General features: G+C 38.9%; 1 protein-coding gene across 11 annotated transcripts in view; it reads left to right on the top strand.

Annotated features, from left to right (window-relative positions):
• Nucleotides 1-26,543, top strand: part of LOC117212069 — a 68,458-nt gene extending 41,915 nt beyond the window's left edge. For 7 of the 11 annotated variants that reach the window (XM_033456540.1, XM_033456535.1, XM_033456538.1 and 4 more), the window contains 7 exons: nt 18,766-19,083; nt 19,343-19,719; nt 20,000-20,275; nt 20,909-21,368; nt 21,651-23,599; nt 23,687-23,898; nt 24,061-26,543. In XM_033456540.1, coding sequence (XP_033312431.1) covers nt 18,766-19,083; nt 19,343-19,719; nt 20,000-20,275; nt 20,909-21,368; nt 21,651-23,599; nt 23,687-23,898; nt 24,061-24,766 — 4,298 coding nt within the window. In that variant the 3' untranslated portion in view covers nt 24,767-26,543. The remainder of the gene's footprint in view (nt 1-18,765; nt 19,084-19,342; nt 19,720-19,999; nt 20,276-20,908; nt 21,369-21,650; nt 23,600-23,686; nt 23,899-24,060) is intronic. The other 4 variants (XM_033456546.1, XM_033456544.1, XM_033456543.1 and 1 more) reach the window with 3 other exon arrangements.
• The last annotated feature ends 1,210 nt before the right edge of the window (nt 26,544-27,753 follow it).

Raw genomic sequence — 27,753 nt, 5'->3', positions numbered from 1 at the left:
TTTTCGATATTTTCTCAATCACTTCAATCGTATTCCACGCTCCCTAGAAAACTCTTTGCATCTTCCCCGTGTTTCCACGAGCTGTTAGTTAAATTGTCGCCGGACTCCATGACAAAGTACATGAAACTGATCGCCGCTTCAATTGGCAGAATCGAAATTCACCGCGGTGGAAAGGAAGGAAATAGCTGTTCGGGCTCGCGCAACGTATAATCGGGAGCAGAAGTGTACACATTGGAGAGGTCGGTATCGCTCTCCCCGGATCCCAGGGAGACGAGAAAGAACGCTCTCGCGGTTTAATGCTCCAAGCTCGGTCGAGACAAGCTGAGCAAACACTTTTCGCGATATTACCAGGATCCGTACGGGCTTTCTGCAGCTTCTCTTCGCCGCTTTCGCCATCATTCTCTCTCTCTCTCTTTCTCTCTCTATCTCTCTCCATCCCCTTTCTCTATGCCGAACACGTTCGTACTAACTTATTTTCTTTCTATTTCTCTCTTTCACTGTCTGTCCCTTGCAAATAGGCTATTTCGCTTGTAATGAAATAAATACTCACCTGCTCAGAAATCCACTTATTCTTCCTTTGCGTTTCATCGACCCGTATGGTGCGTTGGTTCTTGATTCAGTTGACCCTCTGTCTTTAATTTTAATGGCGTTGTATGTAATTGGCGAAGCGATCGAATTGAAGGTTTCGCGATGGGATTTGTGAAGTTTTTAGCGAGCTCTTCGAATAGGGGTTCCTTCTATAGGGTCTTGTTGTTTCAAGCTGTGGTTTAGGGATGTTGTCGACGTGGAAAGGGTTTAACGATAGATATTTATAAATAGAATTGGATGGTATGTATTGAATACATCGCGTTAAACATACAGTATAAAATCAAGTGGTATAAGAACAGAGTATAATAGATAGAGTAATAGAGTAGTAAAAGAAGTAGTAGTATAAGAATAATTAAATCTTTGCAAGTACCATTGCCGATCTAATTATTAGATTTCCTCTTGCGTCCTACGATGAGAACGTATAACACGTAGCAATACCAACGCTTTTATTTCCATTGAAATATTGAACATTCGTCCGCTTCGCGATTCGATTGTTCTTATCCAAGATCCATAACAAGACCTGGATACCGTATTTAACTGTGAAGTAACATGATAATATAAATTTAATAATTCCAGCTATAATTAATTATACTTTTAATTCGGCAAATGATCATTGAACGCTGAAACGAATCAAACGAAGCTTGCCTACTGCGTTTAACATTTTCCCGACTTTTCGTTTAATACTCAACTGTAAAGCTGGTAGGATTGAATCAAATGAATCATCATCATCATCATCCCAATAAAAGATAATCATCTGTTACCGTGAACAAAAGGCCTATCTACCTTTTGAACATTCATTGGTCGTACACAGTGGACAGAGAAAAGTGTTGTTAGTGACGTCGCATAAACGAACTACCCTCGAATAAATGCGTTCCATCGTCTGCACAGGTAAATTTGTAATCGTAGCAGCCAGTTGCCACAGCAAATGGGTAGGAAAATTAAATGACCGTGGAAACGGTGATCTCGCGTCGGTGTAGCTAGTTACACTGGTTAGAGCTGACGCCAAGGGGTGGTAACATTTTGGTTTGAGAGAGCCGGAACCTCGTGGTGGTGGTAACTTCGTCGTTGGGCCGAAAGGCCGATGACGCGCGCGTGCGCGCACTCTTGGCGCGAGCTAATTAGCGTCTTGATTTACTTAATCCCAATTAATGCCTTTAGCTGCAGAGCAACACACAGCTGTCGTGTTCCTGTGTGCATTAGACGGTTGGTAAAGTGAGAGGAAGAGAAAGAGAGGGAGAAACAGAGAGAGAGAGAGAGAGAGAGGGAGAGAGCGAGGAGTGTGGTTGAATTCAACGCGAAAGCCATGGCCGCGTTTTCGTTGTGCAAATAATGGATTATCTACGTATGGATGGATACACATCGTGCACAGTTAATATAGCTTTCTGCGTGTGATCTAGTTGTCTGTAAGCGCATAAATATGTACGTATAGGAGTATGGTTCTGTGTGTAGAATGTTATTTAACCTGTTAATCGGAGAAGAGTTATTACTTGGATTAGTAATATTTCTTGGATGTATATGGTAATTTATTTATCCGAGGCTTGGCTATTTTTTCGTATGTTTTATTTCTATTAAAAATTAATTATATCGTATTTTCTTCGCTAATATTATCCATAAATGACGTAGCATTTGATATTTTTAAACGTAAATTTCAATAAGATAATATAATAAATATCTACTAGAATCATCAGGATTCTTCTTTTATTTTTCTTTAGAACGTTCGCCGCTCATCTATCGGTGAGATATTATCAAAAAATACAGACAAGTAATAGTCGTACGACTTTTTTGATTGGTAGTTCAAATTTAACTAACTACGTCGTGGCATATAGTACATGTGATGTATGGACAAAAGGACGAAATAAAATGGTTAATACGTATCTTTATTTTACTGGATTATTCCTATAAAATTATTCAATTTATGTATTCTCCGTTCATAATAGGTGAAAATGGTTGATCACACAGGTAATGCTGTTCCAGCTACGAATGGTCATTTCATCGTCGATACTATAATATCATGTGCCTCTCTATTTCTGCTGTTCGATTAACACATATTACTTACACGACTAGATCTCATTTGGAGCAGGATCAATCGGTTTTCCAGAATAAGTAATCGCGACGATCTCTCCCGTATTTATTCGACCTGTTTCTCCATTTGTCATCGTGATCATCGAGCGTGGCCAGTTCTCTGTGAAAAAGCTTACAGCCAAATCTCATAAGTTTCTCTAATAATTTGATCGAATTAACGCATAATTGTCGATCACGAGTTATAGATGAATTTATTTTAATCAATCACGTTTCAATATTTTCATACTAATTTCAGTAAGATCAGAGATTGGAGCTCGTCGTTAGATTTCGATATTACGCCGAGGGAATTTCATTTTCTATAACAAAGGAAATTGTCAATCGTTGTTGTTATCTTTTTTATTTTCATATCATACATTCGATCAAAGTAATTCCGATTTTATAACTTTCTTTGATAACGATTACCTAGAAAAGTCGAATCACGGATATAAAATAACAGTGAAACGAGGGATTTTAACGTGGTTCGAAAAACTGTTAAGTTTATTTATCTTTCTTGTAGTTCTCTCTCTACAGGTTTATAATTTCGTTCGATAACAGTGTATTTCCTCGCATAAATTATTTCCATATTTCTCGCGAATATTTCTCGCAAATCAATTTGGCAAATACTAAAAGTTGATTAAAAGCCATTGAATTCATTGTATAATTACCGAATTAAAGGAATTAATCGAATAAAAAGGCAACTCTCCTCCCTTTACCGATCCTAACGAATTTTTGTTTACGAGAAGTTCTGCAAGAACAGCGTTTGTACGTCATTAAAACGTGCTGCACCGAACACACGTGGCCAAACACGGTAATCGAATCATTCGATGTACGCGCGTATATACATACGTGTATTTACTCACGGAACCCATCCCATAAAGTTCTTCAATTCGAAGATTTTATTCCGTTACCAAACCCTGCCCACGTTATAATTCATCGACTTTCATAACAGGAATAAAATAATCGACGTAGTAATTTCCATTATCGCGTTACGCTTTATACATTCACCGGATGTATCCGTTTCAACGAAAAATACAGTTAAAACCGGTGTCCCGGCATATTGGATTATAGAAAAATGAATTCTCGTTATTTCTCGTGATATTACGATTGATTTGACTCGATTGTGTTACGGTTGTATTATCACGTGTTTGACGATTCCTTGGTCCTCGTATTGGTTGAATCACGAAAAACCACCGCACATATTTGCTTTTAATCATTTTTGTCGGGCCGGACCGTTATGTAATCTCATAAATACGTAAATAAAAAAACGCGTCGTTTCGATGCCTCCAGCGAAACGTTGGGCGCAAACACAAGAGAAGAGAACCCTCTCTACCTACTCCCTTAACCCCTTTCGATTATTCGTTTTAATTTCTATACTTCTTCGCGATATGGATTTATTCGTCCAACATCTGGAATTAAAAAACAAAGAAGGGAGCAATTTTTTTTATTAGGGGGGAATATTTTTCAACTAGATGCTTGTCGAAGGAAAAGTTACAATATGTTTACGTAATAGATTTTCAGATATGTACCAAATATTTTATAGCCTTCAAAAGAGGATCTTATAGCCTTCAAAACGTTGCGTTTGATACGCGTCCCACTTAACTCTAGAACGATCGACAATTATGACGAAGCTATTTCTACCAAACCAGTCAAAACGGCTGGTCTTCAAAAAATACGTAATAATATATAATAGAATATATATTATAATACTAATAGAATATTATATAATAGAATATATTTAATATATATATATTAATATATATGTCGGGTTAAGATCGGAATTTTGGGCGCGTGACAACACTTCGCGTGGACTAGCCATCGTTTCACAAAGCCGAGATTATATGTACACGTATATACAAGACTATCACTAAGCTTAACAAATAATTAAGTCTAATGAATAATAAATTTGATGAACAATGAAGTTAATGAATAATATGACTTACGAATAATGAATTTAATGTACACTATTAACAATGTTTTTGTTGGGTTCAAACGAATCCACGGCCAACGAGATAACTCTTTACTAAGCGTAAAAAATAATTTTAGGCGCAAAATACGATTGACGAAAATGCTCGATGTGTCACTCTCCAAGGCAATCACACGAATGCCAGCCTCGTCTGCAATTCGATACGCACTCGTTAGAAGCATCGAGAAGTTCCGAACGCCGTTGCTAGGCAGTTTCTGCCTGGAGTTTGGTTATTGATACAATGTATGTCCCATTGTCTCGGCACCTCCGAGGTAACCTCACACGTGGCTAGGCCCGCTCTAGAGGCCGCATGCCGCCACAATCACACTTCTCGGAAAACCTATACAACCACTCTAGACCTCCGTTAGGCAAAATGTTTATCTCGTGACTGTGGCTACGTTCGACGACCAATTGTCACTTCGAACCCAATCTCGCTATCACAAATTTTAAACAATTACAGCTATAATAAAACCTAGGCTAAAGTACTAGAGGATGTTCTCAAAATTTCCAAGGAAAGGCTTCGGCTTTCCTTTCATCTCCGACATATATATATATATTTCTGCTATTATTAATCCATCTGCGACCATGATCCCTAAATGGCTGTTAGCAAATTTATAAAAAATTGCAGAACCAGTCATTTTGACTGGTGTTTCGACCACTCGCGGAGAGACGTGATCGCGAGGAAGCACGCCAACGGGAGTCGTAAATACCCGTTACGATTAGATAATCGACGCCACGAAATGATCGATCCCCTATTTCGATTAAGATAATAGAGGTGGTTAATTGAATATTACACTGATGTACTTGGTTGTAAATGACAGTTTATACCAACAACTTTGTGAAGAAGATAGTTACGCTGGTGCGTATGTATAAGATGAGCGAGTGACTGATCTTAGGGTGAAAACTCGGTCGAAGGAATGTTGACTGTTTGAAGGATGGAAAATCAGTGATGTTCGATGACGATGCTGTAGCGGAGGAAAGCTAAGGACGGGTATGTCTCGCGCACGGGACCATCGTATTTGTTGGTGACGATTTTGGCCAAGAGAGGGAGGGAAATAGGATTCGTTGTTAATTGGTTAAACGAAGGTTGATGGACTAGGAAGGGTCTTAGCTGCCCTCGATAGCAAGTTGCTATTAGGAAGCATGGGAAAAACCAAGGAACGTGGGAAAAACCAAGCCGTCAAGCCGTGGTATACAATAATCCATAGAAAGTGATTTAGAAAAAGATATTTGTTCGGTCTGAAGGACCTTAGTAATTGTAAATCACTGGGATTTATGACGGGTCCTTAAGGCTATTGAAGGTACGCCTTAAGGATGAACGGACATCTGGTGTCCGTCTAGGCCACGGTGTATGACCTGGTCCAGGTAGAGAGTCGCCCGACGTAACATCCTCCCCCCGTTGAGAGTGTACCGATCAAAATTTCTGTAAAGGTAAAATTAATTGGAGCTGTCGCCCAAGTCTTTGTCGATTGTTGGTTATGCGTATTCCGCTGGATCGGGTTGGCTCGGTAGTGTGACGAGCCGCTTGCACCTCGGTCCAGGATGCTCCTTGCCGTATGAACGGGAGCCATCCGGATGATGCTGTCGTCCCCAGGGTGAACTTGGTGATGCGACCGAAGGGCCGTTGGCTTGAGGGTCCGTTGTCTCCCTCGTAGTCTAGATCTCCGTCTTCCTCATCGCTGTCGAGCGATTTCCATTTGAAGTTCACGACCCAGGGGAAGTGTCGTGGATCTTGCTTCTGGAAGTGTCGTAAACACCTCGGCCCAGGAAGTGTCGTTGGAGGGAACGTCAGTGGTGCTTGGTGAAGATTCCTCCAACACGGCGCGGAGTTTTGAGGTTTGGATCTTATCCCTGATTGAGCCATGATGTGGCAGGTAGTAGCTGTGGTCTGAGGGATGATCTGTCTTGGAAATGTGAACGATATCTGTAGTGGATTGGGAGACTGGCCTCCCCCTGATGACCCGCCCGAATCGCACTCTCTTGTTGATGATCCTTGGTAGAGAAGAAGCGTTGGGCGTTGTGATTGGAATTCGTTTTGCCACTGGAGAGTATAGTGGCGTCGTTGCAGCCAATGGTGACTTCAGGGAGAAGTCTGTGGTATGCGGTGTGTTCGGTGTGGCGTTCTGTGAACTCAGTAGAGAATCGTTGAGATCAGATGGAATGTTCTCGGGTGGTACAGATGACGTGATGTGAGAGAGATGATTGGACGTCGACACGTGTTGGACGTTCATCGTGGAAGTATTGTCCGAGGAAAAACTGCCCCTGGACGGTTTGGTCACAGTGGATTTCGAAGCCTTTACAGTAGGTTTCGACTCAACGTTGACCTTGTTGTCCTGGATGGGACTCAACCCGTTACTATTTAGATTGTGAACTGCGGTTAAAGAGTCATGAACGTTCTGTAAAAGATTAGAGGAGATTAGTTTCTGAAACGATTTGTCGCCTGGTGAGACCTTCCCTTTCTTCAGGTCTAAAGGCTCGTTGAAAGTTGTCACCTTCAAGGTGGTTTGTGTCATTGGGTGAGATGGTCGAGATAATGCGGACGCGAACTTGGTTGTTGTCAAGTCGCGTGTAGGTGACGAGCTGCGGGTGTCATGCAATGAGATGCGTGTGTGTGAGAGATCGAAGGTAAATTTAATGCGATATTATCCGTCGGAAGAGAATGAACGTTGTTGTTCATATTATTATTGTTTATACTAAACAGCACACACATACAATACAAACAAGGCAAGTCAAATACCTAGGACTCCACTTAGATACACGACTCACATGGAAACAGCATATTAAAGCAACAATAGACAAAATACAGATGGCAAGGAGACAAATATACTGGCTAACAAGTCGAAAATCCAAACTAAGCATAGAAAACAAACTAAAAATATATAAAATGGCCATAAAACCAATCTGAACGTACGGAATAGCACTATGGGGAACAGCAGCAATGAGCCATATAACCAAAATAGAGGCAATGCAATCTAAAATACTCAGAACAATAGTAAACGCGCCATGGTACGTTAGAAACGAGGACATTCGGAAAGACCTGGGAATACCAACGGTCAAGAAGGAGATTAACAGAAGTGCAAGAAGGTATAGAGAAAGAATAGCAACGCACCCAAACCGGCTGGCAGCGGAAACGGTCGACACATCAAGCATAAAAAGAAGATTAAAAAGAAAACACCCAACAGATCTCACAAAGGACATAACCTAACAAACACGATGATGGTACCCCGCTGGGGGTAGCCACCGACATGTTATATTAGTATACCGCTATAATATTTTACCAAATGTTCTACTGGACAAATTGTAAAAATTTAAATAAATAAATAATTAAAAAAAACAAAAACAAAGGACATAACCTAACAAACACGATGATGGTACCCCGCTGGGGGTAGCCACCGACATGTTATATTAGTATACCGCTATAATATTTTACCAAATGTTCTACTGGACAAATTGTAAAAATTTAAATAAATAAATAATTAAAAAAAACAAAAACAAAGGACATAACCTAACAAACACGATGATGGTACCCCGCTGGGGGCAGCCACCCACATGATATATTAGTATACCGCTATAATACTTTACCAAATGTCCTACTGGACAAATTGTAAAAATTTAAAGAAATAAATAATAAAAAAAAACAAAAACAAAGGACATAACCTAACAACACGATGATGGTACCCCGCTGGGGGTAGCCACCGACATGTTATATTAGTATACCGCTATAATATTTTACCAAATGTCCTACTGGACAAATTGTAAAAATTTAAATAAATAAATAATTAAAAAAAACAAAAACAAAGGACATAACCTAACAAACACGATGATGGTACCCCGCTAGGGGTAGCCACCGACATGTTATATTAGTATACCGCTATAATATTTTACCAAATGTCCTACTGGACAAATTGTAAAAATTTAAATAAATAAATAATTAAAAAAAACAAAAACAAAGGACATAACCTAACAAACACGATGATGGTACCCCGCTAGGGGTAGCCACCGACATGTTATATTAGTATACCGCTATAATATTTTACCAAATGTTCTACTGGACAAATTGTAAAAATTTAAATAAATAAATAATTAAAAAAAACAAAAACAAAGGACATAACCTAACAACACGATGATGGTACCCCGCTGGGGGTAGCCACCGACATGTTATATTAGTATACCGCTATAATATTTTACCAAATGTCCTACTGGACAAATTGTAAAAATTTAAATAAATAAATAATTAAAAAACAAAAACAAAGGACATAACCTAACAACACGATGATGGTACCCCGCTGGGGTAGCCACCGACATGTTATATTAGTATACCGCTATAATATTTTACCAAATGTCCTACTGGACAAATTGTAAAAATTTAAATAAATAAATAATTAAAAAAACAAAAACAAAGGACATAACCTAACAAACACACGATGATGGTACCCCGCTAAGGTAGCCACCGACATGTTATATTAGTATACCGCTATAATATTTTACCAAATGTTCTACTGGACAAATTGTAAAAATTTAAATAAATAAATAATTAAAAAAAACAAAAACAAAGGACATAACCTAACAACACGATGATGGTACCCCGCTGGGGGTAGCCACCGACATGTTATATTAGTATACCGCTATAATATTTTACCAAATGTCCTACTGGACAAATTGTAAAAATTTAAATAAATAAATAATTAAAAAAAACAAAAACAAAGGACATAACCTAACAACACGATGATGGTACCCCGCTGGGGGTAGCCACCGACATGTTATATTAGTATACCGCTATAATATTTTACCAAATGTCCTACTGGACAAATTGTAAAAATTTAAATAAATAAATAATTAAAAAAAACAAAAACAAAGGACATAACCTAACAAACACGATGATGGTACCCCGCTAGGGGTAGCCACCGACATGTTATATTAGTATACCGCTATAATATTTTACCAAATGTTCTACTGGACAAATTGTAAAAATTTAAATAAATAAATAATTAAAAAAAACAAAAACAAAGGACATAACCTAACAAACACGATGATGGTACCCCGCTGGGGGTAGCCACCCACATGATATATTAGTATACCGCTATAATACTTTACCAAATGTCCTACTGGACAAATTGTAAAAATTTAAATAAATAAGTAATAAAAAAAAGAAAAATATTATTGTTTCTCTGGAAACTGATAGACGTGTTGCTGCTGCATTCCGGTGGTTGTGAATTCGCCATGGTAGGTACTTTATCCGTGGTCCCTCGTCGAGTTCCCAAAGGCGGGTGAGGTCCGTTTCTAGATGTGTCGTGGGGACATGAAAGACCCTTGCGGTTAATGGGGAAAGTGGGCTCCCTCCGATGACCCATCCGAATCGTGTTATTGGCAGGCGCAGATCGGGGCCTTGTGCTTGGAGGTGTTGTCGGAGGTGTTCGGTTGCGAAAGATATTCCGATTCTTGATTCGAGCGTCGGATCTATGTAAAAGCCTGTAGTGGCGTCGTTCGCATATGCGGCAAGATCCGGCGTTACAATGTTGAAGCGTGTGTCCTGTCGTCAGGCAGTTAGTACATGCTGATATTTCTTCGGTGGCTATAATCCGTTCTTCGATGGTTTTCGTCCTGAAGGTATTGCAGTTCCAAATTTTGTGTGGTCCACGGCAAATTGGACAGAGCGACGGCGATTGGAACGTGACAAATGCCTGTCCACGTGGTTGGCGTGTCGTTCTTGTCGGTTCGATGACCTGACAGCGGTCGTTCAAAAACTTTAGGAAGTCTTTGAATGTAGGGAATGGTGTGGATTTTATCTTGTCCTTCCATATTAAATTGGTTTCTCGGTCTAACCTAGAGGTATATAGATATAACAGCAAGGCATCTGCGGTCTGTTGACCGAGAGCTTTCAAGGCCCTGTAATGTGATTCTAGTTTGGTTGTATAGGACTGCAAGTCTCGATGTGCTGTCCGTGATAAGGGGGCCGTGTCAATTATCTCCTGCAAATGTTTCTCTACGACTTTTGCTGGTCCGTTGTATCTTTGTTCCAGTATTTCCCACGCGGCTGCGTAATTAATTGTCACATTACTTAGCGATGATATAGCGAGAGCCGCTCCATGCGTTAAACAAGAACGAAGATATATTAGTCGTTTGCAGTCGTCAATACGGGGGTTATTGTGAACTGTGGAGCGAAATTGATCCGCGAAACCTGGCCAATCTTCGTAGGCTCCCGAAAAGGTAGGTAGTCGAATTCTCGATAAATCGACGGAATCCGGCAATGACATGTTCGATAAGTTTGTGGTAAGACTTGGAATTATCGGCTCTGATTGTTTGTTTGCGTTACTAATGATGGCAGACGCGTGTCCGGCAATAGTATAAAACATCTGTTGTAAGTCAACACGATCCTGCTGTGTTTGACCTTCATCGCTATCGTCTAATTCACATTGACTTTCTTTGAACTCTATAAATTCTACTTCTATGTCGCTTAAATTACGTTGGATAGCATATATGGATGCCCCTTCTTCATAAGTATCGAGCAATGTGCGAGAACCTTCTAATTCTTTCCTGAATCCTTCTCGTTTCCGTAACAACTGTCTTACGCGCTCTTCCTGATTGGAAGCCATGAGGGGTTTTGATAATTTGAATGAGCTTACCTTGCAGTCGCGGTGCGGACGTCGGTCCGGCTATCGGTTGTTAATCGTTAATGTGCGGCAAGCGGTTGAGTATTTGTTTGGCACGGAAGGTGTTCCTTCCCAGAAATGACACTTGTATTGTTGAGACAGAAGTTGTTCCGGCTGCAAGTTGTTGCTTATCACTGTGCAGCGGAGTTTCGTTGACGTGCGCTTCGCGAGGAAGGTGATCCTTTCCGAAGGCGACACGTTTGAAATGAGGTTGAAGTTGTTGGAACTTGCTATGTTGGTAAGTGTCCAGCTGCGGCGAGAGGTTTAATGGTTGCGTTCCTCGACCTACGGGTTATGCCTCTTCGAAGGTGGCGCACCTGACGTCACTGACTTCGTTGTAGTTATAACGTTTCCGCTGCTGGTTACGATGTAATCACATGGCACTGAGTGGTTACTGGTAAGTGCACTTTTCACAGACACGTGATCCGGCTCGAAGGACCATATGTTTCGACCACTCGCGGAGAGACGCGATCGCGAGGAAGCATGCCAACGGGAGTCGTAAATTCCCGTTACGATTAGATAATCGACGCCACGAAATGATCAATCCCCTATTTCGATTAGGATAATAGAGGTGGTTAATTGAATATTACACTGATGTACTTGGTTGTAAATGACAGTTTATACCAACAACTTTGTGAAGAAGATAGTTACGCTGGTGCGTATGTATAAGATGAGCGAGTGACTGATCTTAGGGTGAAAACTCGGTCGAAGGAATGTTGACTGTTTGAAGGATGGAAAATCAGTGATGTTCGATGACGATGCTGTAGCGGAGGAAAGCTAAGGACGGGTATGTCTCGCGCACGGGACCATCGTATTCGTTGGTGACGATTTTGGCCAAGAGAGGGAGGGAAATAGGATTCGTTGTTAATTGGTTAAACGAAGGTTGATGGACTAGGAAGGGTCTTAGCTGCCCTCAATAGCAAGTTGCTATTAGGAAGCATGGGAAAAACCAAGGAACGTGGGAAAAACCAAGCCGTCAAGCCGTGGTATACAATAATCCATAGAAAGTGATTTAGAAAAAGATATTTGTTCGGTCTGAAGGACCTTAGTAATTGTAAATCACTGGGATTTATGACGGGTCCTTAAGGCTATTGAGGGTACGCCTTAAGGATGAACGGACATCTGGTGTCCGTCTAGGCCACGGTGTATGACCTGGTCCAGGTAGAGAGTCGCCCGACGTAACAATTGGCGTTCTAGTTCTAGTGTTAGCATCTTGCGACTTAGTGATCGATCCGGAATTTTCCTCATAATCGACACAGTAATATTGAATGATACCCGATAGAAATTCTGAAAACGTGTGGGAAGTTGTACGGAACGAGGAACTGATTGTAGAAGTCTTTTAAACTTTGACAAGTAGCAGTTATCTTGATACAAGATTATTTTAATTTTGAATATATAAAAGAAGAAGTAAATTCAGTATATTATTCCTTTAATTATCGCGAAAAAATGTAACATGAAGTAGGAATTGTAAAATAAGCGTGTGTCCTGTCGTCAGGCAATTAGTACATGCTGCTATTTCTTCGGTGGCTATAATCCGTTCTTCGATGGTTTTCGTCCTGAAGGTATTGCAGTTCCAAATTTTGTGTGGTCCACGGCAAATTGCACAGAGCGACGGCGATTGGAACGTGACAAATGCCTGTCCACGTGGTTGGCGTGTCGTTCTTGCCGGTTCGATGACCTGACAGCGATCGTTCAAAAACTTTAGGAAGTCTTTGAACGTGGGGAATGGTGTGGATTTTGTCTTGTCCTTCCATATTAAATTGGTTTCCCGGTCTAACTTAGAGGTAGATAGGTATAACAGCAAGGCATCTAAATTATCGCAGAAAGATGTAACATGAAGTAGGAGTTGTAAAATAAAAGTGTAAAACCAGTCGTTTGTTAATTAATGTTAATTAATCATTTCACATTAGAACTATCTAATCTATCCAAGTGATGAGTTTCACGTTTCTTTTTCTACGATTGCTCAAAACATGTAGGAGCTTTTAGAATTGAAGTCATACACGTTTATTTTATTCTCGTTGGGTATCACTTTAATCAATGTGATTCAAGTATAGCGTAACTAAGTACACACATTGGTACACGCAACTTTATAATTCTTACGTTTATATTTTTCATCGCCTTTCTTTCGATAATCTGACTACTTGAAAATCATGACAATTATTAATTCTGTGGGTAATAAACTCCAGTTTGTTCCACTTAGCTTATACGCGCTTAAAGACATTCGTTTAAGCCAGGTTAATCGTGCTTTCTTTCTCCGCTTAATCCCCAGTCACAATGAGTAAACGGGTAATATTCCGTGTTTGCTATACGCATAATACACACGCACGCGTGCACGGTCGGAATCAAAGAGAATATTTTATTAATACACACAGTCGCTGCTGCATGCACATTGGGGACACGTGTAATAATACTTATTTGTTGGTTTAACCCATTACCTGACCCTTACATGCTTGTTCACGGACATTTGAATCATCGATACATACCGCTTCGCTGTTACGAAACAGAAAAAGATTGGACGCGTTGTTTCGTATATTTATTTCGAGAATTCAGTGTCTTCTTTCGTTTCGCATATCGTAGGAAATTTTTGTAACATTTCATTCGGTGATCGACACGCTATCGTTTTTTTTTTAGGTTTCTCCTGTTTTCGTCGATTAATTTTCTAGCAATTTTCAAGTCCCTTGATTTCCCTACTATCTTTATATCGATTTCCTGTAATCTTCTACACCAATTCTCCCGTTGCTTTACGATAATTGCAAATTATTAATTCCATCTCGTTGGACGTTCTTCTATTCTACTTGAATTGCCAGGAGTCCTGTTCAAGCCCTATCGTCCTATTCTACTTAAGTTCTCAACGCAATCACACGGATACAATGTATACAGAAATTATCTAGCATTTATCTTATCAACGTGATCCGTTTCCATAAGCGTGGCTGAGAAAAACCCCGCATAATAAATTTCGACCGAAAACCATCGATCGGTATAAAGAGAAGCGAGAATTACACGCATGGCCAGAACTAAAGGCGGATAAATGAAATGGTGAGGAAGGGTTGCAGGAAGGGGAAAGGTGTATGGGATTCTCTCGTGATACCCTTTCTGAAATATTCAAGGTATACTCGTCGACTGTTTCGAGCCAGCTTAATTAGCACGTAGCTAATGTCTCTCCCTTACGAGTGATATCTTTTTCTTTCCTTTTTCCGTTCTTCGCTTTTCCCCCATTTCTCTCTCTCTCTCTCTCTCTCTCTCTCTCTCTCTTTTTGTTATCTTTCGATTTATCGTTTGAACAAGCTCAACGACATTCTTCCGATTGCAGCCTTTGTTTCGCGTCCTTGAATGCCACGACACAGCGAGGAAATGTAGCTTTGCGCAAAATGTCAAGTATCCAGGTGTTCTGTGTCCGTTTTATAAGCATTATTTTATCGTATGATTTAATAGAGTTTCATGACGTCGAATTATAATTTTATTCTGTACGTGGCAGAATGAATGCTTGTTAGAACTGCGCGATCGTTTCAAGAAAAACTATTTGAAATTAAAGCGCGTTCGTGCATCAATCTTTTGTATTATTTTTCCGTGAAATGAAAGTAATTCTTGTTAAAAGTATTCGTGTAGCAACATCAATTGCGTACGTGGACAGTGAGATTAAGAAATATACAGAGAGCGAAGTTGTAAGGGCGAACGAACGCATCTAACAGAAGGGAAGCTTACGCTGGTATTCGAGCTCCTTGAAGACTCACAACAGATCTCGTATCAATCGTTGATGCGTGATAAAAGTGTACAAGAAAATTGATAGATTTAGAAGAACTTGATTTATCGATGTAATGAATAATCTAATCGTTCATCTGATATATATATATATATATCCAATCATTTATTTCTCGTTAAAAGGCTGATAATTAAAATCGTGTAAAAGTACAACATAATACACCATCGACATCGGATTATAATTATCGACGATTTTTCAATCGTTCAAAGTGATCCGCGAGCTTTCGTTATATCAAACTACGATGATACACGCACTAATCTCTAGAGGCCTGTCATACGGTATACTCGTGTCTTTCGAAACACGGAGAAAATTACTGTTGACGCAGGACTACCGATGGTGTATACTGTATCAAACCGGATATAGCGAAGAGAAGCGGAAGGGACACAGTAGCCAACGCGCGAGAGGAAGAATTGTCTACCGAGCAATCATATAAACGCCATACGAGAATATTCGCGACACTGATTGGCAGCTATTCCCCTGTGCCAGAGAAATTGCTTCTCATAATTTAGCTATTGCATACGATCCGATGGCTAATTTTACGAAGCTCGGATAGAATTGATCGGATAATTGCCTCGGAACGTCGTTAAAAATTTGTCGAATTAAATCATTGTTATTTCTGTTGTTGTTTGTTTATTCGTTAAGTGGATTAGAAATTTTCGTTTGTTAAGGTAGAAATCCTTTTTATTCAGAGTCTTCTCTGAATAATTGATAGTAAGAAATTCTCAGTTATTTAAATGAAACGACGATGGGGTTTTTTTATGTAAATTATTACTTATTATGTATATACTCTATATACCGAATATTATTTTTTTGATAGATGGATATATTTCATATAACCATTAGTCTGTTTTAATTGATTAATTTGTTTAAATCGTTCAGTTTTTGCCTGCCTTGCACGATGATATCGTTTAATAATTACAATATTGTATCTGTTTTAGTGAAATCAAGATATTTTCATATATTCGTACCTGATATATTTATTATTCGATTAATTACATGAAGATTGAAAAAGGATATAATTGGAAAAATATATTTTTTGTTACATAGGAAGAAAGCAATAGATTTACACGATACGCTACGATGAAGTGACATTCGCAAGTAATAAGAGGAAACATATAAGTAAAACAATATTGAGGGTTGTAAATTAGCTTATTAACGTAGCTTTAATTGTCTGTCATATCAAACTCTGTTAATTTATTTGATTGATGTACATAACACAAAACTAACGGAACTCGCGCTCGACCGCGATACTAGAAATTAATAATTATCGCAAATGCTTGTGTCATTCACAGATTGATTAATTACATCACGTCCGCAACGTGAAAATATATCCACTTAACAAATAAATGACACCAAGGTTAAATGTTTCAGATCATTATCAAATCATTATGTACTTTGTAAACGTAAATTAATTTAAACGATGATCGACATACGTTTCGAATGGCCATTATATTGATTACCTTTTTGCTTTGTTTATGTTTAACGTTATACGAAATAGCAGTTTCTTTCGAGTTCAAATAATTTCTTCCATGGTACGTTTCTCGGCGAAGAAATATACATAGAAACATACAAAAACATACTATTCCATATGTAATCTCGAATTAGTATTCACGTATCGGTGTCAATGATTTTTCAAATACATATAAAAATTCGAATATCATAAACCTTACACAATGATGTAAACTCAAAATATTATATCAAATAACATAAAACATTTCTTTTTTTTTTTTTTGAAAAAACAACGTCGCTAGAATAAACTGACAAGTGAAACAAATTTTATTGCTAAAATTTTGTATTAACATATTGATGTAAATATCGTATTAGCCATTGTACGCTGGAATTTCCAAACTATCAATTTATACTTGTTACGGAATAAATAAAAGGTGGCATAAGTAAGTGGCAATGGGAATCTGAGAATTAACCCTTAAAAACTGAAAAGTATGAAATTTAGCTGCTGACCGATTTTACAAGCCCGCTGTATCTCTTTCAGCGACTATACTTAAGCAAATGAGCCCGACAATAATAGCCGTGGAAAGAATAAACTTAAATTTTTCACCTGGCACCCAACCCGTTCCTGGATAAAACCATCAAAGCGATTTTACCATGTCTCCCGCCTCTACGTCAATGTTTGCGAGGCCGCGGGCGAGAGAGAACTTTTTAATTGGCTACCCTTAATTAGTTAACCAGCAAAGTCTCGGTAATTATTCTGTTTCTCGCTCCGTTTCCGTGCGGCCCGACTGCCCGTCCTCCTCCCATCCGACCTGCTGCTGCTTCATCGCTTTTTCCTCATCCCTCTACACATTCGCAGCCTCCTCCCTTCGTGTTTTCGCTGCGAGTTCTTGCTTCTACGCTCTGCAGTCCGACAGAGTTGAGCACCATCCCGTATCAAGCGATCGTACCGCTGCTATTTGCACAACTTCATCGCGAACGGAATGTCAAAATATAGAATGTCGCGTCAGGAAAATGATAAAAAGCTTTCGTTCGAAGGATCATCGAAGTAGAGGGCTGGTAGATTGTTAGTGAATTTCCGAATTCGGCTACAGGCTTGCAGCTTTCATTTTGGTTTAGATCTTGCGAGCCTTTTTAGGTTTAGCTTGGACAACGTCCTTTTTTTCCTTTTCTCTTCTTTTAATCAATTTGTATGGGAACTAGATGAATAAGGGGATGGAGATTGGTCAATTGATAGTCGACTTTTGGATACTCTTAACTTACAATATCGTACGAGAGACGTGATACATCATTCAGGCTACAAACACCTACTAATTTTCTTGGCCGCATTCGAACGTGCAGATATATTTTCTTGAAAAATATTAGAATGCTACCCTTAAAAATGTCTTCAGAAAGAATATTAAGCGTTGTCGATAGATATTTTAGATATAGTGATAGTAACGGTATTTTACTTCCTCTATGAAAACGTTGTATCTGGTTATCGAAGATGATCAATTGGTAGTAATTATTCATCAGACATTTTGTAAAATAAAATTAATTGTATCTTATACATGCATTTACATATCAAAAGACGTGTGCGATTTGCACAGCTTCGAACGCTCAGCTAAACCGTGAAATGGTCCGACGTGTGGCAGACCTTGTTGTTCTTTATGGTACGCGCTATCTGAACTTAAAGCGTAAAGCAAGGGGATAAACTTGGAGCTTTGTGTATTTAAATCTAGATCGAAAAACATATCTTTAATCTTTGCACTCGAGAGCATTATTACTGTTGGATAACCTGATAGATGCGACGATGTGCGATAGATCGATATCTAGCTTTTGGATTTAAGTCTTCAGATCTAGGATTAGATTTCTTGATGTTGTTAAAACATGTAACTTTGTTGTTGTTGTTGAGTCACTAAGTTTTAGTGTATTCAATTTTAATCTGTATTCTATATTTTGATAGCCTATCACATAGAACACACGATACTCTAACATGTAGTAACTTAATCCAAACTTATATCTTATTTATGGTACAACGGTACTAATTGAAATAGTGTGAAAAAAGATGTGTTTTAAGGAGTACACTGGAAATCTGGAATATATTAATAAATGCATTAACATGAAAAAGTTACTCTAATTTCATCCTTCTCAAAGTCTTCGTTTAATCTTCAAATGTAGCTTTGAAAAAAGTCTGATGTAACTTGCCCTTTCCTAACATAAGAATTAATACCGATATTACAGTCGTTGTTGAAAATGTTCACATCATCTTGATCGTATTATTACAAAGATACATATATTTTTCTTTGTTTCAGAAGGTGGCAGACAGATCGGTCCGCACGCCTGCACAGTTTGTCAAAACATCGTGGAAGGAAATACGCAGAGCAGAGCATTGCCACGAAGTCAAGCGTCACAGTATGGACTACGAGAGGATCAAGTAGCACCTGGTGCACGCGTGTGCAATACCTGTAGATGCAAGGCCGTCAGAGGACGGTACACTGCGTGCCCATTACCTGGTTGCCCAAATCAGAACAACGCTAGCTCGAAAACGAGGGTGAAGAGGTTGCGAGCTTTACCTGCCAAATGGCTCGATTTACCTGCTGAAATTCGCGATCCAATTATTCAAGAGTTTCGTAAGTATCATATGTATTTCCTTTCAATAGTTAGATAAAAAAATGATTCGATAGAGAAAGTTTATTTTACGAAATAGATATCCAAATTCAAATTTTCCAATAAAAAATATTAATTTCAAAGGAAATTGCATAAAACATATACCAAAATTGGAAGTTTACAGTAATAAATATTTATATTATAAATTAAGGGTAGAATAGATTTATATTTCAAAAATATTTATCAATGATATTTATTATTTTGTGATATTTCGTTTTCCAGAAATACCAAGTAGCGCGACGAAATGTTGCTCGGCCTGTTTCAATCGTATATCTCGTCGATTGGCACCGCATTTAACCGGTGGTACTGAAGTGCCCGAGGGCTCAGCCGATTCCCTTGCTCGACAATGGACGGATGAGGAACTGGAACAACTAAGGAGAGCCCTTCGAGAGCACGGTACCAACTGGGTGAAGGTTGCCGAGCAAATATCTGGAAAGACGAACCATCAATGCAAAAATTATTATTTTGCCTATCGAAAGAAGCTAAGTTTAGACCAGGTTGTAGCAGAATATTATCAGTCATTGGGCGAAGAGAGAAGACCTTGTTTAACGGACGAAGAAGAAAGTGGTAGCAGTACGAGTAGCTGTGACGAGTTGGCGGTAAGCTATTAATTAGTTTCCTTGAAAGAATATTTATAACGATTTTATACAGAAAAGTACATTTTGATGAAGATAAACTATATTTAATAATATTGAATGAAACTGTACTTTAAAGTTGCATCACAAGAGTTAAAGAAAAATTTTGTAATTTTATTAAACAATGTGCAATTTCCTCTTTCCACAAATTAAATTAAATTATATAAAATTATATCTATAATAATACAAATCTTTGTAGCAATAAAGAAGAAATAAATTCATTATTTTAAAATTTTTTATTTAGGTTCATGATTCGAGCGATACAGCCAGTGCAGGTAGTCCAGCGAACAATTTGTCCAGTGGAACACCAGGTACACCGGGTGCCACGGCATCCTCGAATCTGCCAATATCCTATTCGCGATCGACAGACCAGAAGCTTGGTGACAAGTTAGTAGCGGATATCGCTGTGGTATCATTGGTACCTCCGGTGAGCATAGGCCCATCGCAACAGTCTTCCACCAGTGGAAGTAGCAATGCTGCTTCGGCTGGCACTAGAGAAGATTATGATAGTTCTGCCACGGTAAGACCAAGTTTTAATTCGCTTGATGGTTAAAGAGGAAATACTAGAGTAAATTATGTAGCTTGTATGCATTATGTAGCATTCATAAGAGAGAACATTTTAATTGATTGATATTTAGATCAAGCTGATTATTGATATTCGTAGCGAACAAAAGTTTTACTAATTAATTTTCTTTTTATTATCTTATTTTCCTTAAATACATTTAATTTTCAATTTTCTTCTCATATATTTTTAGGTATTACTTTATATTTTATAAGATTTTTGTATTTTTATTGATTTATTTTAATCAGAATTAATCAAAATTATTTTAATCAATATTTAAATCAAAATTATAATAATAATTTTTATAATTTATTTCTAATAGATTATAATTTTCTTTCGATGTATTATTCTGTACATTGAACATTTCATAATTTTATAGAACTACTGAAACAATTAATCTTACATAATTCAATAAAATTATACCATCAAACTATATACCTGAAAAATAAATTGCATTATCCTACAGCATTAAATGAGTTAAAATGATCTCAATGCTATTTTAGTTCTGTTTTCCTTGTTTTCATAATTAAATATGGAAAGAAGTTTGTCACTTGATAGGGCCGTCTGATAGAGGTTCGCTGATTGTTTCAGGAGACAGCGGACGAAGGTCAGGGAGGTACCGATCTAGAAAATAACAGCGTAGTCGTTACGTTAACAACTGCCAATAATTCCACGACGCTGCAACAACAGCACCAGCAGTCGCATCAACAGGTGCCACCACCTTCGCACTCACCACCATCCACTACCAGCAACTCCAATCCTCTCACCGTGAAGGATCTTATGCTTGGCGTTATTGAGATGCAACTGAAACGTAATCCTAACAGTCCAGCTGGTACCGGTGGTTCGTCGATACCAGTCAACTCTGGAACACCAACGATATCGAGTATATTAAAAACGGATCATAGGAACGATATCACCTTTGTAAGAGAATATAAACCGTCGGTCACTATGGCAAACGCTAGTATGCCAAGGGACTCGAATTTGGCTACTTTGTCGGTGGTATCTGGTCCTCACCATGGACACCGATCTGCTCCTAGTCCTCAGCAAATTGGTAAGTATTCTTCCTTTTCTTTTTCGTTATGAACGAGTATTTTACCAGTTGTCTTCATTTACTTATCTGTCGTTTGAATTTTCTAATTGTTATACATTTTTATATTCAATTTTTATAAACTATCTAAAAGAGGGAGTTGAAATCTTATATCTACGTTTGTAATCTGTAATCCTATTATCTTATATTCTTGTGATTTATACAACTTTAATTATTAAATTTTGTAATTATATAATTATTTTCATTACTACAGAAAATAATCGTATACGAAAATTCCTTTATTAGGTCAAATGCAAGCAACTATTACTCCCTGTCCACCGGCGCCATCGAGCAGTCAGTCATCGACATCGGATATACTTCCAAAGGAAGGATTAGTCGTGATGCAAGTACAACAGGCACTACGGGAAAGCACCGAGGGCACCCTAGATCTGAGTATCAAGAAACCAAGGCAGCAACAAGAATACAATCATTCCCTACAAACGCTTCACAAACCACCAACCGTTACACTCTACCGGCCAGAACCTCCACCAGGAGCTTACTATCATCCTCACGCTCACCCAGAACAAGGACGCGGCGCGAAAAGTCCTCTGGTGTATGCGTCGTCACCACGACCTCAAGCACCTCTTACACCTAAGATGAATAAAGTCTCGGTCCCACCGCCGCATCCTAAATTATCACCCAAGTTGGGCGCGATAGGGACAACGAGCCACAAAAGTGGTTCCATTACACATGGTACTCCAGTGTCCACTGCACGTTACGAGGGTCTTCTTAGACAAATGACTCCTCCAGGAAACCCTGGTAACGCCTCTGGAACGCCCAGCGTGCCCAGTGGCGCCAATGCAGTGAACGCTCCCAGCAATCAAGGACCTAAAGAAACGGGATCCATAACTCAAGGGACACCTGTTCATCCTTTCGCGGTGGATAAGCGCGCGCCAATGTACGATTATCACCGTACCATTAGACACTCACCTGTAACGACCGGCAATATTCCTGGCCAAGGTCAGGCCCAACCCGGAACGGCAGCAGTGGTAGTGACCCATAGCAATCAGTATAATTCTTATTCGGGACGACCACCTCCTAGTTACAGCATGGAACAACAGCTATCTTCGAGACAGATAATCATGAACGATTACATAACCAGTCAACAGATGCATGCGCGTAGTCGAAGCGTTGGTACGTCTGAAGGTAGTAGTAAAAACGAAGCACCATCTACGTTGTACTATACCAGCACACCTCCGCCACAGACCCACACGCAGCCTCGACAGGGTGTGATACAGAGGCATAACCCACAAAAACAGATCCATTTTCCGCCGCCACCGGGACTGGAGGCGTTCTCCAGTTTGGTGGATGTTGCTGTACAACAACCAAGTCTTCCGGTTCCCCATCCTCATGGACATCCTGCATCTGGTACCAGCAGTCACGAAGGTCTTGGTAAGACCATGGCAGATAGATTGTTGGCTGATCGTTATGGGGATAAGCATCGTCTAGCCATGCATCAAGATCATAGAATGACTGTAGCTCATCATCATCAGCGTGACAGAGAAAGAGAACGAGATCTGGTTCACCTGCGCGAGAAGGAAGAATATAGACTACAAAGAGAGAAAGAAATTCAACAGGAGCACAGATTGGCTCAGCAGAGGGAGAAAGATGTGCAACATGCTGAACACAGGCTATCGATACAGCAACGAGAGAAAGATATGCAGCATACTGAACACCGTCTTGCCGTCCATCAACAAAGAGAGAAAGAGATTCATCAGCAAATGGCAGCAGCTGCTGCTCAACGTGAGAAAGAACATCAAGAGCATCGTTTGGCTGTGCAACAGCAAAGGGAGAGAGATTTGGTACATTTACAGCAGCAACAGCAACAGCAACAGCAGCAGCTACAACAGCATATTCAACAACAACAGAGGATGGAAGCTGAAAGACGACACATGGCTCAGCTGTACAGAGATCAACAGCAGCAACAGCTTGATAGGGACAGCAGATTAATAAGTACTGGGTTTACTCAATCCTCGAGACTTCAGCAACCACAACAATCCCAACAACAACAACAACAACAACAACAATCATCCTCTAGACAAAACCAGTCCTCCAATCAGCAGCAAAACGAATCAGCATCTACGTTAACTGCTGCCAGTTTGATAGATGCTATTATAACACACCAAATTAATCAGAGTGTCGAGAACACTGGTGGAAATTCTCAACCGCAGCGACCTGGTGATCGTCTTTTCCAGGTAACTGAAAATTTGTTGTGTTAATTCTTGCGTGATGTAATTTCATTTATCAAGTGTTCCTGTAGATAAATGTGTTTTATATAATAGAAAACTTTTCAGGGATTTCACCGGGAAGCCCCAGTAGAACCAAATGGGATGGCTCATAGTCCTGCCGGCGAGGGGAATGGTGGCAACAACGGAGCTGGGAGCGCAGGTGGCACTGGAAGTGGAAATAAACCGATCACTCTTGGAGAACACGTTGACCATATTGTTTCTAAAGATTATGGTCCACCACATTCCTCATATCGATCGTACAGCGGGTAAGTTTCGAATGTAGTTTACTATATTTTTCATAACTCGTTACTCTAATTCCTTCAAATAAATATTATATACCGTTTACGTAAATAAAATTATATAAATAAAAATAAGGAAAGATAACTATTATGCAGATTCTTATTATAAAATGTTTCCTGATCAAATAGGTATCAAATCTCGGAAGATCAGTGGAAGAGGCGAAAAACTAGCGAACCCGATTCCGTTAAAGCCGGAGACGAGCGTCAGATAATTCGAGTCACGCAGCAACAATCACAACAGCAGCAGCAACAGCAACAGCAGCAGCAGCAGCATCAACATCAACACCAACACCAACACCAGCATCAGCAACCAGCATCATCAGTAGGAAAACAATTCCACTCGGTCGAACCTGTTTCGCCACCAGAACCAGGTACCAATCATTACGGTCGTCGCCTGTATGAAACAACCACTGCCACATCAACTTCCGGAACTCCTTCCAATAAGCCGCACCTTTCACCTTTGGATTACGTTAAGAACAAGATCGTTGAAGTGATGCGTACATCAGAGGACGACAAAGGAGGTAGCGTAGCTGACAGAAACGGAGGAAACGTAACGAGCGGAGAAAAGGACGACAAAATCGGAGGGAACGTGGAAAGCCCCTCGAGTGGAGAAATGATGGTCGACGAGACTCCGAATCAAACTCCTCAACCACCAGCACCGGCACCCACTACCACCTTTTATCCATTCAGCGCTTTAGGCGTTCACACTGGCCCGCCGCCAGCGCCACCACCCCCGACTTCCGGATCAGCCTCTGTGACAAAATCTGAGCAAATGCAAGCCGAGCCGGCACCATTGCTTTCTGCGCAGTACGAACCACTTTCTGACGAGGATTGATAGTCTAATAATTTAGGAACGTGTACAGCAATCTGTACTGATCGACGCTCTGAGAATATTCTTAGGGTATTTATGTGGTTTGTTTATCCTGGATGAAAATCATGTCCAGAGTTTGATGATGAATGTTGAATATCTGACAATTACCAATATCTTTTCTCGGGCGTTAGCCACTGCGTTCTAACTGGTCGTGTCCAATAGTTCTTCTCAAATGATAAACAAGTCAAAGGACCTTTTCTCTTATTTCGTTCCGTTTCGTTCCGTTTTTTCATTTCCATTCTCTTTTTTTCTTTTCCTTTTTTAACATGAACTCTATCATATTCCGCAAATAGAGATTATAGTACGATGTTTTTATATATATGAATAGAGTTTATTTTATAAATTTCATATTCCGTCAGTGTATTCTTTTAGTCGAGGATCGTTTCCGTACTCTCTGTGTACATGTAAATGCGGTTGTTTTACGGAAACGTTATTATTTTTTTAATACTCGTCCCAACGCACGAGAAACGATAACAGCGTAATTTTAATTAATAATTGATATTTTTTTACGCATTACTTATTCTCCGCGCTAATCTGTACGTAAACGTTGTGTATAATTATCAGCTAGATTAAATATAATTATTTCTGTTTTCACCGCCACTTCTTTTTGTTTTTTATAAAAACGCTATGATTTTTTTATGATATCATTCGCTTCTAACTTATACTAGTTACTTATACAAAACGAGGATTTTTTAATTTCAAAACGGCACAGAGGAATCTATACAGATGTAAAATTATTAAATCTTCTGTAATACACATATCGTCGTGATATTTAATTTTTTTATTGAATTTGAAAAAAATATAAGAATAGTGTGTAGTGAAATTTTGGCCAAAAGCGAAAATTGTTTTTAATGCTCATAAAAGCTTTTGAGTAGTGTTCAGTCGTCTTTCTACACGTAATTTTGCGTCTAATTATAGAAAGAAAGTGTGCATCGTACGCAAGTATTCGATCCTTTCCAGAACAAGACTATCAACAAAGATTAAGCGAATAGAATCGACCTGTAGAACGTCCAGGCTAGCCCAAGTTCACAATGGAGACGCTTTTTTGTACATAATGAATGATATATAATCGTTAAACGACGATACAACGTTAGAAAGGCATACGTGTTTTTATTTGGAATGAATCTGTGATGTGTTTGGGAGTATAAAAAAATAGCTTCATCTGTTAATACCAGTGCGAAGAGATCGTAGCCTCAAATTTTGACGAAAAGTCAATATGGCGGACGTGTAAGGACATATAAAATGCATCCTCGCACAGGTTGACGGTGTACTGTCTTATCGAGATCATATTTAAATGTTCTCTTCTTGGTGAAGTGGGTTTTAAACAAAACAACAAAAAAAGTGTAATTCTAAGTGTTGTACATAGTACACAATATTAATTTCTAAGTTGAACAAGTAGGTATATGATGGCTAGTTTAATCGTATGCTATATTGTAAGAATCTAGATTTAGCGTAAGTGATGTAGCTAGCATTTAGGGATTAGACGCCATGAACTGACTAGGGAAAGAACTTCCCGAACTACTTCTCTTATTAATAATAAAAAGAAGAAGAAGAAGAAAGAAAGAAAGAAAACGTATACAGGCGATTATAAATGATCAATGGGAAGAATGATCATCCGTCACATGCAAGCGAATGGATGTGAATTTTATTTTATTTGATTGAAATTATAGAACCTGTACGCTCTGACTATCAAACAAACAAGAAAAATACATTACGCAGTTATACACGTTGCAAAACACAAGTTACATTTTCACTTACTCAAATAAATACATATACATGCATACATACATCGGTGAAGACACGTGTAACACATAAAGAATTTTTATATAGCCTAATTTTATATTTGTATGCAAACGTAAGTTGAACCGTGCGGTCTGCTCCTTCATTTAGTCACGCGACACTCGAAACGAGAACCTTAGTCCCCTTGTCATAAGAAAAATATTGCTTTTTATTGCAAATATCTCCTGCACGGGAAATCACTTCTACCAAACGAGTATATATACATATATGTATACATACATACATAACACACATACGTATGTATGTATGTATGTATATGCTTATTATATACATACATTTAATATATATGTATATTCCTTCGTACTTTATTTCTTTACACACTTTTTTATAATCAAGCTCATGAAAGCTCTCGAGAAAAAAAAGCATTCAGTCGGATAATGCGAGTGCCTCTATACATTTGTGCGAACTATTTTTACCAAAATGTAAACATAGATTTCGTTGTCTCTACATTGTGGGTCGCGGTAACATCATTTTCGTTTCGCTTTATATGTTTACATCGTTTTGTTTCCGCGAGGATCATATCGGAGGAGTATCCAATATTATATGTACATACTGCACACGCGTGAAATATTTGTTCGATAGAGAATGTTCGAACTATAACGTCGGTGAAATAGAGTTCGTTTGCATCTATATATATATATATATGTATATAGATGATATATATATATATATATATGTATGTGTGTATGTATGTATGTATGTATGTATGTTGCGACACATGATCGTTTCAGTGAAGCAGACAATGTCCAAAAAGGGAAAAAATGGAACAGATGTCTCGAGACCAATGTTATGAACGAAAAACAAAGATCTTACAAAGCCTCCTTGACACGATCACGAGTTGATAAAATAATGATTTTAAAATTCAAAGACTTCTATGTGTTGACTTTTCTTCGACGTTTTTTTTCTAGCGATTTTACTTTTCTTGAAAATGAAAAAAGGAACGAAAGGAAAAGTTTAGCTTTTCCTATAGGCGTTCGTATTAAACTTTAACACAGGAAATACTCCTTACAAACGAATAGCAACGGTGGTATCGGGACACTTCAGGATTGCGAATTCGTCGTTTACCTCTCGCGAGTTACATGTTACCGTCGTTCGTCTATAGAAAAAAAAGAGGAAGAGTGAAAGAACGAGAGAGAGAGAGAGAGTGAAAG

Source organism: Bombus bifarius, unplaced genomic scaffold (assembly GCF_011952205.1).
Source record: "Bombus bifarius isolate JDL3187 unplaced genomic scaffold, Bbif_JDL3187 scf7180000008274, whole genome shotgun sequence".
Lineage (NCBI taxonomy): Eukaryota > Metazoa > Arthropoda > Insecta > Hymenoptera > Apidae > Bombus > Bombus bifarius.
The sequence above is the reverse complement of the archived record's forward strand: the minus strand, read 5'-3'. Positions and strand labels throughout refer to the sequence as shown.